Genomic DNA, 12,381 nt, shown 5'->3' on the forward strand with positions numbered 1-12,381 from the left:
AAAGATAGGAAGGCCCTTTACCCTGTATAATGCGGTGACTAATCAGCAGGGTTTTATAGAGCACCCGTTCTTTAATAGGCAGCCAGTGAAGGGATTCAAGGGCTCTTTTGGGCAGCATCAGGATCATACAGGCAGTCGCATTTTGTATACGCTTTAGCCGAGTAATACACCTGATATTGGCTCCCAGGTACAGGACGTTCCCGTAGTCCAGCCTAGATGTGACAAGAGCATGGACAAGGGTTTTCCTGGCCGAAGTAGGGAGTAGATCAAGTGTCTTACGCATACTTCTCAGAATACCAAAGCACTGTCCTGCCACGCGTCTGGTATGGTGTTCGAAAGAGATTTTATTGTCTAGCCAGATAACCAAATTTCTGACTTGTTCGCTGGGAGAGGGTTGAGGCCCCAGCTCCTGCGGCCACCATGCGATTTCCACACAGACGGTGCATTCCCCACTACCAGCACTTCCGTCTTACTTCCGTTTAGTTTCAGACAATTATTGGCCATCCAGGCATAGATAAGCAGGTAACTTTTAATTCCACTAAAAGGGAACTGATAATGTAGGGGAGTCAGGACCCACAGTGCTGTAAATTGTCAGTTTACACCTCTGCTTACTTGTTCCACTGTGTTAAAAACAAAAATCCCAGAACACTAAGGACCTAATGTGTTGAGCTTGGGTCATGAAGCAGTTAATAATTTAGCACTCCAAAATTAGAGATGTTTCCTGGCCCAGTGGGCACCTCTTACGTTGGTAGGAACTGTCAAGTTTTAAAAGTTTGATAGATGGCTCCGCCCGTCAACTTATAACATGTTTTTTTTACATTTCAAAAACAAAATCCCAAAATGGAATTTTGTTTTTGAAATAATTTTTCTATTTTTAAAAATAAAATCATGCTTTAGGATTTTGTTTTTGAAAATAAAAGAAGCAAGACGTGGGGGTCATGTTGCAGTGTTCACTGCCCCTTACCACTAGCCTTTATTTGACGGTGACAGACAGTGAAAACTGGCCATTTTACCGCCTACTCCAATTGGGTGAGCAGTCATATTGCCAAACCTTTGATGGCCCTATCGCCATTGGGCCGTGAGAGTAGTATGTCAGTGGAAGAGTAGTCTTTGTTTCTGACATACTGAAGGTCTGTTAGACTGTAAATGTGCTGAGCAGACCTTCAATTTGGCAGAGACGATACTCTGTTGTTACAGAGTATCCACTCCTCCTAACTGTAAATCAGACCGTAAAGCTCCTGCTGATCTCCCTCACAACCTCCTTCAGGCTATGATCACCCACCAAAACTGGACCTTCCTCCTATAGCGGCCATGCAGCATCAAACTCTCTTATTTCTGTGTGTCATTGTGAAAACTTACTTGTCCTCCTACTTTTTCTCCAACATCTCTCAGTTAAGGCACAAGTCAAGCTCCCATCCTTTCCCAGACTCTGTTGCAGGTTTCTTAACTAACTGGCCTTTATGTCCTGCAGCTTTTCTAAAATGTTTCAGCCTAAACCCATTGCAGGCAGGTGATGATGGTATCAAAATGAGCATAAGAGGTCCTGGCTACTCTTCAATTACCGAAGGCTTGTGAGAATCAACCTACCAAGTGTTACTAACTGGGACATGTACATCAAATTCCCCACTAGACGTTGAACCGCAGTGCCGTTCACAGCTCTCGGACATAAACCCACCCATCAGGCCTCTGGGTTGACACCTACCGCTTGTGGCATTTTTTGTATCCAAACACTTCTAGATAACAGCAAGTCACTGGAAAGAAAATTGCAAGAGCCAGCACTGCTTCATGTAGCCTTTCAACCAACTCACAAACCTCCATGATCCCCTATTGTCCCTACTACTTCCTCAAGGGAGTCTCGTACTCCATTTCAGTCTTTATATACCTCTTAAGCCACACATGTATTGCAGAAATGCTAAAACAATCAAATGATGAAATAGATTTGAAGACAAAGAAAGATCATTAACTAATGTGCTGGGTTACATCAGAAGGGCAGAATGTACAAGGTGGAGGGGTAAGTGATTAAGGGCCATATATACGCAGCTCTGGATATGTGATTTCCAAATAGTAATTTTTTGCGATTTGCTATTTGGAAATCGCTATCAGCTGTGTTCTATGGTGTGTTTAACACCTTTTGCAATTCTCAGTGAGTCACAAATGACATACATCATTAATATTCATGAGGTACGTTGAGGTAATTTGCGACCCATTGGGAATCGGTAAAATACACAGGGATCGTGACCTGCTGGGGACAGCAGACCACCATGTCTGCGTTTGCTTTGAAATAAAGCAACTTTTAAAAATAAATGCAGCCCATTTTCCTTAAAGGAAAATGGGATGTGTTTCTAAAATAAAAATGAAAAGTATTCATTTAATTTTTTAAGAGTAGACAGTGGTCCGTGGGACCACTGCCTGCTCTTTAAAAACATTTTGCATGCACTCAAAAGGGGGAAGGCTCTTCCTGTTTGCGTATGTGTTGGTACTAAATTGAAATTGGTGTTAAAAAGCAAATGTTTTGCAACCGCATTTTGGTTGCAAAACATTCGTACATAGCACTGCAAGTCGCTATTAGGAAGGGATGACCTTAACACACCCTTCCTAATACTGAACAGTTGACCCATTTTGCCATTCAGTAATAGGTTACAGAGTCTCAAAATAGGGTTTTGTACATAGGAAAATGCTTTTTTGTTTTGTTCGCAAATGGCTCAATTCTTCCATTTGGGCTGTTTGCGACCAAAAACAAGCTATGTACATGTGGCCCTAGATGTGTAGCGTTTGCTGTGCAACTTGGTATAGGTTTTTGGTTCTGTTGCGGATTGTCATTGAAACACTGATGAATGATATGATACGCAATGACTATAAAAGCTGTTGTTGTTACTATATGGTTGGTATGACAGTTTTACAATCTACTTGTTTAAAATGTATAAAAACAAATTAAGAAAGAAAAACTAGTTTGTTGTGTGTCTGAGGCCTTTGCAAAATCATGAACCACTTTGTAATAGTATTTTGTAAATGAAAAGGAATATTAATTTAAGTACCCATGCTAGAGAACCATTTAGAGAAGTCATTAGCCAAAGTAACTGGCTACTGCATTGACTCTGTATATAATGTGAATTGTTTTATATTATTTTGTATTTTTGTGGTTTTTGAAAAGTTTGTTAAAAATATTCTAGAGTTTGGTATACATACAGCAAAAACTAGGCAAGTGTGTGTTGACTAATTTACAACCAACTACATTTGTGCTTAAATTATGTTTTAGGGTCTCCTGAAATGGAAAAGACCTATATTGCTAACCATGAAAAAGAAAAGGGAAATGAAGCTTTCCGAATTGGTGACTATGAAGAAGCTGTAACTTATTATACAAGGTGGGTTAATGGCAGGCCATGACAGCATATTTGTATACATGGATTAGTTGAAGCATTTAACATGTAACCATGTAATGAGAGAAGAGTTAGAATAATCTGTAAAGAGCCCACAAATGAGAGTAGAGTTCAGCACAAGATAGGGAAGAGAGTAAGAATACTTCTGACTTGTTTCATAGGTTGGACCAAAAGTTCAAATCACCTTGAAAAAGAACAGATAATTGACAAATAGGAAAGTAATAGTGTGGCTTCCCATTATGTTCCAATTTGAGTTTTTTTAATATGGTTATTTGAGGTAATAATCATAAGGATCTGTGGAAAGAATAACAAAAACGTACAAATAGTGGCAAATTAGGTTGGTTGATGGTAGCAATATGCAGCGAGATGAATTAGTATGAGCCAAGTCAACTATATGGAGCTTTGTAAAAGCGTTCAGCTCGAGATGGATGGTTGTTTTGGATTACAAACATTGTATGGTAGAGTTCAAAGGGCTGGTAATACCATTGTAGCAATTTAAGAACCAAATTATTTTTTTTAAAAGGAAGGGTGGGGGCTTGGCCAAGATGGCGGCAGTGTAGGACGTGCTCTCCCGTCCCTCCGGTGCCGCCTGTGCATCTGCTTTGACCAGTGCCCTACCTAGTTCCCATCCACGCAGCCAGTGGGCATTTTTGCCCTCTGTGAACCGCTCTGCCATTGCTGGTGCCTTTTTATCTGTGCTGCGATATGCCGGACAGGGGAGTTAAGCGTCGTAGCCCAGGCCCTATTTGTCCGGGGCGGGTGCTGCCCTGAGTGGTGGGTGGTGAGGAGCCCGCGTGCACGGAGCGGTGTGAGGAGGGGACGCGGCGGTGGTGATTCGGAGCTGTGGCCCGACGTGTGGCTGCCCTGTCCCGGTGCGGTGGCCTACGCACGTGGGGAGAGAGGGGCCTGGACAGTGGAGCAGCCTGGAGAGGCGGGGTGGCTCGGGCATTTGGCAGAGTGCGGTGGAGGATGCTGGGACCCCCGCGAGGAAGCAGAGAGCCCCTTGGCCGTGGAGCAGCGGAGAGCCCCTTTCTGGACCCTGGGATCGGCACAGCAAGGTGAGGAGCGAGGGGCTGCTGCCTCGCGGCTGGGAGGTCGGTCTGCGAATCGGCGGGAGGCCCCCCCCCTCCACGGGTGGAGGAGCGGGGGTCCTCGTTTCCTGCACTGGAGTGTGGTGTGGTTGGAGCCCCCCCCCCCCCTGTGACTCTAGCCTGCTAAAGTGGGTGCGAAGGCCACTGAGACTTGCCTGGTGGACTGCGGCGATCCCCTGCTGCCTCTACGCAGCTCCTAAGGCTGCGGTGCGGGTGAATGGGTGCAGGTCCGCCCTCTTTCCCATCACCAGAGGGACTCAGCAGGGATGTCCCCTATCCCCTCTGCTTTTTGCGCTCTATATGGAGCCGTTTGCCCAGCGCATACGGTCCAATGGGGGTATATCGGGGATACGGTTCGGAGCTGATGTGCATAAAATTAGCTTATATGCCGATGATGTGATCCTTTCGCTCACACAGCCTGATTCCTCCCTGCGGCATCTGTCTAGAGAACTTCTTGAATTTGGCATGGTTGCGGGCTATAAAGTTAATTTCTCCAAATCGCAGATCCTTAATCTCTCTATCCCTGAGGCGGAGGTGCAAGATTTGCAGCAAGATTTTGCCTTTCAGTGGGTAACCTTCGATATTCAGTACTTGGGCATCCGTCTCACCCCCTCTATGGCTAAAACAACCTCTCTTAACTATAAGCTGTTGGTGGACCAGACTACTAAGTCTTTGGCGGATTGGTCCCATCTTAATTTGTCTTGGCACGGGAGGCTGGCGGCGGTCAAAATTACGGTTCTCCCCCGCATCCTATATCTTTTTCAGATGCTCCCAATGAGCCCCCCGCCTGGTGTCCTTCAGAAATTACAGGGTCTCCTCAACAAATTTTTGTGGGGCAATAAAAAGTCGAGACTTGCCCTATCCCTTGTCACAGCTTCTAAGTCCGCCTGGGTGATGGGTTTCCCCTTGCTAAAGGCATATTTTCAGGCAGCATGTTTGCACTATGTCATCGAGTGGAACAGGCCCTGGTCCAGTAAACACTGGAACTTTATGGATCAGACGGTGGCGGGGTGTAATATCTGGCGCAAACTTTGGCTGCCGCGCAAGCACAGAGCGTGGGGTCTGTACTCCTCTCCTGTGACGGTGCCGACGCTGAAAGCCTGGTACCAGTTGGCGCAGTGCAGGGGCTGGACTACTTTCCCATCCCCGATGACTCCGACCGTGGATAATCCGGAGTTTCCCCCAGGCTGTGCATCTCCGATTTTCCAACGATGGAGGGAAGAGGGCTGTAAGAGGGTGGGCTCCCTCTTTGACCTTGATGGACTGATCCCGTTTCCCCAACTGTGCCGGGATTATTTTTCTCTTTTGGAGTCTGATGCCTTTCCTTACTCGCAGGTGGCGTATTGGGTTACCCACCCTTCTAATGTCGCCTCTATGTCCCGGCCTTTGACGGCCTTTGAAAGGTGGGTAGTATGTAAGAAAGCTGTCTGCAAGCTTATATCTGACCTATACACTATGATCATGGCCCACCCCTAATCACCACATATGAAGGCGCAGGTTCGCTGGGAGACTAAGCTGGGGCGCCACTGACTCGGAAGGAGTGGGAACACGTTTTCTATCGCGCGCATCACACCACTGCTAATGTAGCGGGTACGGAGTCTGCTTATAAGACGGTCGCTTACTGGTACTACACACCAGCGCGTATCAAGGCTTGGAAGGCAAAGAACTCGGTTCTGTGTTGGAGGGGTTGCGGTTCTCCTGGTACTTTAACACACTTGCTGTGGCATTGTCCGAAGCTAGAGTGGTATTGGAGGGCGATTCTGGACGACCTGGATGAGGCCTTTCAGATCACCTTCCCTCGGGCACCGGAGCATGCACTACTGGGGCTTCGACACGGCAAATCATTTCCTTTGCGCTCGCTGAGGGGTCGATAGATAGCTTTAGCTTTGTTGGCAGCGCGACTAGTCATCTTGGCGAAATGGGGTTCCCCGGACCTTCCTGATCTGAGAGACTGGATACGACACCTTTGGCACCTTTTAGCTATGGAACGCCTGTCGCTAAGCATGGATGGGAAGTGAGCTGAGTACGCGGAACTGTGGGGTCCATTCCTGCGCCTGCTGTCCAGGGACTTGAGGGAGGTCACCTGTCCGAAGTACTTACAGATCCTTCAACTTATCCCATTGGAACCTGGGGGTGCTGTTAATCCTACCTGAGCAGGTGTCTGGGGGGCCTATTAGCGGTTAGCGGTATGGGGTCTGAAGAGGAAGATGAGACTGATGCGGATTTGGGTGGGGGTGGTGGAGGGGAGAGTTGGGGGGTGGGGGTGAGGGGGCTTTCTTTTGTTTTTTGTCTGTTTCTCTGTTGAGAAAAGGTGGTAACAGAGCTTCTGCCCTGGCTGCTTCATACAGCTTGATGCTTTCATCGCGGGGTCGCCCTCCGGGGCGTAGGCCCGAACGCTGTGTTAATTATCCCCAGTCTTTACTCTGCCGGCCAGTGGATGTAGGCAGTCGAGCTGTGTTATGAGTTGTTCTGCTACTCAATAAAAACAATTGATTCTAAAAAGGAAGGGTGCAAATGTAAATTAAGATAGTAATAATGAAGGCAATGTTGCAATAGTCGACCCAGGTTCCAGATGAGCGTAGAAAGGTGTAAGTAGGTAATATATTGATCCTCGTAAGACAAACATGCGTAGATAGCAGTAGTGGTGGGGGGGGCAAGTCTAGTTGTGTGAATTAGTAGAGATAGCGTAATGATGAGTCAGAGTACTGAAGGAGAAGTACAGATCGTAGTCACGGCACCAGTAGCCACCAATGGAGCATTGTGCGTATTGAGACCAAAGTTAATTTGCTTCGATTATGACATATCAATCGTGGGCGAGGACCAGTTAGTGAATGACCAGACCACTGGAGGGTTAGGTAAAGCCTGTTACTTATGAGAGGCAAATAATAAACTTACTTAGATGGATAAGTTTACAGGAAGAAGCAGCGCCTTGTGTTGGTGGGTGCGATAGATAGTACTTTTGATGTAAAACATTGCACTCACTACATTATATGATTAGTTAGTCAGCTATTAGAAAGTGATGTAGTTACCGATCCTGATTAAGGCCCTATTCCCCAGTATATAGCGTAATAATCTACTTGGCTTCATTCTTACAGAGTCCTTGTGTTCTGTTGCCCCCACCGGAACTGTCCTTGGTTGTCTCTAGTACATGGAATTTGAGTAAGATGTTGTCAAGAGTAGGATGTGTAGTATTGTAAGGAGTGGCCAGTGGATAGGTACTCATTATGGTTTTATAGGGCTCTAATATGTTCTTGTATATGTTCTTTGAGATTTCTTAATTGTGTTTCTTAATAGATCGGTGAGCAGAGGCAGACAATAACATAGGCAGTACTTTTGGTGTTACTGTTAATGAAGTTCAATATTTTATTTGAAAAATTGTATCAGAATTCTAATGTTTTGTTCATAGCGTAATGGCACATGTTAGAACTGTCACTTTTGTATAAGCCAGTTGGCTTAGGAGTTAGCCAGGAAATTGATCTTGTGTCCATCTTGGGCTGTAGAAAGCTGTGACATAGTTTGCCTCATAAGGTTTTCTCTCTGCGACAAGATACTTTCAATTTGAGAGAAATCAGATTTTGCAAAGTGTTATCCAGCAACAGAATATGCCAATATTTAGCATGATTTGTAGATTTCACTTCTAGATGAATTTTAGGGAGTAATGAATATTGCAATAGCTGACTTGTCAGTAAAATGTTCGTGTTCTGAAAATAGTTTGAACCTCTGTACTTGTGAGATTTTGTGTTTGGACTTGGTAAATGTGTCTATACTATGGCTCATATCTAAGTAGAGTGATTCCATGATTGTGATCTCTTTTTGGAAAATAGTGCCATCACTGCATTGTAGCCGTAGTACAGTCATTTTACCTAAGTGGATTGATTGTAACTATGACTTAGGATGTACACTTGAAGGAGAGTGTTGCATACTGTAGGTTTTCTATATAGTTTTGATGCCAAGTGTTGATCCTGACTATGCAGCGTAATGTTCAACTATTCAAATGATGTACTATGTAATGATGGGTAAAGTGTAAATTATAGTGGTTGTCTTTAATATACATGATAAGATCATATAATGTGAATAGGTGACCGGTCCAAATCATAATGATATTGGTAATGTATCCGCCCCAGAAAAAGATGTGTTGGTACTGTTCGTTGGGTGGTGTTCCTTAAAGTACCCCAAGTAGAGGTACGCATAGGATGGCAATAAATGAGCTCCTATTACTCTGCCCTATATTTGACTGTACGTTTGCTAATCATGGGTAAATATATGATGTACTACCAAATTGATCAGCTCAAGGATTATGACTGTATATTTTAGAAGTCTTGATTTCCTCCAAGAAAGTATTTGGTGGCTTGTAGTCCTCCAGTCTTCGGTGTGGATAAAGAGCTGACATCTAAGGTCTTGTCTTCCGTCAAGACTACATCTGTCATTTTGTTAAGTAGATCCTTTATTATGTGTGTACAAGGGGCGGTTAATCATGAATGGCTGTAAGAAGTGGTCAGTGTATACCAAAATCATCTCCGTAGGAAACCCAATGCCTGAGGTGATAGATCTTCCTGGAGGAAAAAGGTCTGGTTTGTTTATCTTTGGAAGGATATACATGCAGGGAAAAGTGGGGAATGGTTGGTTCAAGGATTTATAATTGAGGTCACTGATTAAGCAGAGATCTTTCAATTTTTGTAAATGTTTAGTAACAGTTGTATTGACTGCTAATATTCGATTTTTGTTCAAAGTCTCAGATTCAAGATGGCAATTGAGTTGTCTGTTGATCTCTGCAATATAGTTGGATCTGTTCATAATCTCTAGGTTACCCCCATTGTCTGCCTCTTTAAAAACGATGTTGGACTCTTTCAATAGTTACTCCAGGAGAGCGTGTTCTTTGGGACATATGTTGTCACAGTGCCACATGTTATCTTGGTTTTGGCACTCCTCAAGGTTGGATACGTTTGTTGGTTACTAGTCTGTGGAAGAATTCATTGTTGTTACCAGACGGTAAAAATGGGCTAAAGGTTGACTTTGCGACCAATTTTCATTGAAAATTTTAAATTCTTTTATATCTTCTCTTATTTCATGAAGGTTGGCTGGGTCTTCACAAAACATTATTCTAATGATATGTAAGCTAATTAAAAGGCACCTGTAGGACAAAGATATTAAAGCACGTGTTCAGAAACACATTCTCATTTCAACCCACCCTCACAAGAGAAGAGAATGCTGCCACATAATTGATGCACAGCATGTGAATCCAAAAAAGATTCATGATGTAAATCAATATTCTTATTTACCTGCTTGAGTAGTTTTGCAGCCTGAAGGCTTTTTGACATTCACATGTGACACCCCCACATTCCCGAAATGAGGAGGAGTTTTGAAGTCAGGAAGATAAAGAAGATCTAAAGAGAAATAGGAAGCAATAACAAGTGCAAAAGTCTCCAAGAAGGGAAAAATATTTTTAAAATGGGCATTATACAGAGGGGCTTTAGGGGCAGGCTTCTGACATCACAAGAGGATGGACAGGACACCAAATGGTCGATGCTGCCCAAAGAGAAAAAAACAGAAGACTACATGCTACAATTCTGGACCCAAACACTAGACTGCGGTATAATGCACAGCATGTGCATTAAGAAAATTCTTCAAGAGCAAAACTAATGTTACTAGTTAGTTACTACTTTGCTATGAGCAAAACATTTCTCTCAAACTTACCTGAACAAAATGTGTATTGAGACTGTCAGGCATATTTGATTTGTTGTTGTGAGCTCTGGCATCCTTTTCTAACGTGTGCAGTCACGGGAACTCCATGCTTATTTTAAGCCAGTTTTAGTGCAGAATAACTGAGAGTATAATTGCAGAAATTCATAAAATCGTATTGAGAGCGTATGTACAAAATGTAAATGTTATGAAAGCAGGCAACATATATTATTACACCGCACATCTTTAAAGTTCCCTACATGCCTGATCCCTGGGCATCAAAGCTTTTGCTATAGTAAGCGTTGGTATTTCAATAAAGTTATCATACATTTGTACCCACACTCATAAGTTTTCCAGGCTGTGGGTTGGTCTGCGAGGCAAGGCTCTTATGTGTCTCCTGAAAGAAAACTTATGAGACAAACAGCCCAAATGGCCTTGGGTGACTCAACTTGGAGCTGTTCTTCTCTGTAGTCTAGAAGGTTATTGAAGTCCAAATCTCTCTCTAGGAGAAGTGATGAACAGCTATTTTATACTCTGTAGACCGTTTATTTTGAGAAAAGTAAACCTTGTTATCATGAGGTAGGGTGGAATAAATAAATGAGTTCCCTTGTGTTAAAGCCTAATGCTATTCAGACGAAGATATGTATGAAGTAGTAGCATATATTCAAGCACATCGTATAAATGTAATGCACGTTGTTGCACAATGATAAAGAAAATGTATTAGGTATGCAAATAAAAGAAGAGCCTGCACACTCCTAAGGGTGATTTAAAGTGCAGTTGTAGAGTTTATTTCAAATACAAAACTGGAGCTTAGCACGTTTCAACTACCTCCGCAGCCTTGATCACAATAGCAGGTACCCTTCTAGGAATAATTTATATCCAAACATTTTGTGTTGCGTGCACAACATAGAAAGAAATTCCCTACATTTGTATAGTGGTTTGGGAGCAGTACAATGTATATAACAACATATATATTGCTAATGTCTATATGTGTATTTTATAAACAGACATATGATCCTTGCCTCATTCAGAAACAGTTTAGATACTTGTAACATATTTATATTTATCTTGTCACCGATCTAAGACAACTGGCCTACTACAATAATTATAAAGTGCATGATATCCACCTAGATTGTATCTTACAATTTAATTTACATAATGCCGGCATGTTACATTGGCTCATTCCACTACAGTCTTATAATGTTTCAAGAACTGTTCTGGTGCTACTAACACCTGGGGACTTGATGAACAAGTAAGCAATGGCACAGTACGTTTGGGCCTCCTTACAGACATAAAGGTCAAAATAAATTGTAACCAAACTGTCCGTCAAGCAAATAGCATATGTTGTTAGAGTTGTTTCATGCCATCCATTTGTTGGAAATATCCACCCAGACCATTCTTTCTTTCATGTACTTTTTGATTGGCTAGAACATCACCTCAGGGCATTAAAGCTCTTTATAGTAACAGGATAATAGCCAGTATACAGATACTAATAGTTTATAGTGTTTGTCCAAGGTTTCCATCATCACCAGGTGAGATCTGTGAATCAGCAACATATTTAGGATATAAGATCCTTGATTTCTTATATTCGATCCCAAGAAGTTCTGTATTGAGATTACAGAAAAATTGGGGTTGAAATAGAGCCGTGCGCAACACCCTACATCTGGAGATTGAAGTTAGAACTAATAGAGTTTAAAATCAATTTGTATGAGGTATTCAAATCAGTTAAAGACTATGCCATATATGCCAATATATGTATGAATTGATATTTATATAGCACAAATTCAGATTGTGTACATCAAGTGGGGATTACAAAAGTACATTTCACACACATAGCACAGGGAGATTAAGAGTTTGGAATCACACAATGTTGAGTCAGTCGCTGAGACTTTGATTTAAACTTGGTTCTCCGGTGCCAAAGTTGGCAACTCTAGCTGCTGAGCCACATCTCCTCTGTGTGCACCTTGAGAATATTAATAAGCATAACCTGATACATAGTATCAAAGGCAGTGGTTTTGAGGATGTCAGATGCACCGTCAACAATCTGGAGTCCAGGTGGTTTTATTTCCTCACTACTTTCTGAAAGGTGATTGCAAGTTGTGTAGGAATCCATTTTCTAAGATGTATTTTGTGAGATGCGAGTTTACACAACTTTAAATGACTTTTGATTATTACGGTAATGCCAATTTAGACAGAAAATTCTTAAGGCCCCCACATCAGCTGAGAATTTCTTA

The 12,381-nt window shown here is 42.8% G+C and overlaps 1 protein-coding gene across 1 annotated transcript in view; it reads left to right on the top strand.

Annotated features, from left to right (window-relative positions):
• SPAG1 (sperm associated antigen 1) overlaps positions 1-12,381 on the top strand; it is a 1,072,862-nt gene that overhangs the window by 273,468 nt on the left and 787,013 nt on the right. Inside the window, exon 7 of the mRNA XM_086966056.1 lies at positions 3,257-3,362. Within this exon, the coding sequence (XP_086822182.1) occupies positions 3,257-3,362 (106 nt within the window). The remainder of the gene's footprint in view (positions 1-3,256; positions 3,363-12,381) is intronic.

The sequence above is a fragment of the Lissotriton vulgaris genome, chromosome 4_1 (assembly GCF_964263255.1).
Source record: "Lissotriton vulgaris chromosome 4_1, aLisVul1.2, whole genome shotgun sequence".
Taxonomy (NCBI): Eukaryota; Metazoa; Chordata; class Amphibia; order Caudata; family Salamandridae; genus Lissotriton; species Lissotriton vulgaris.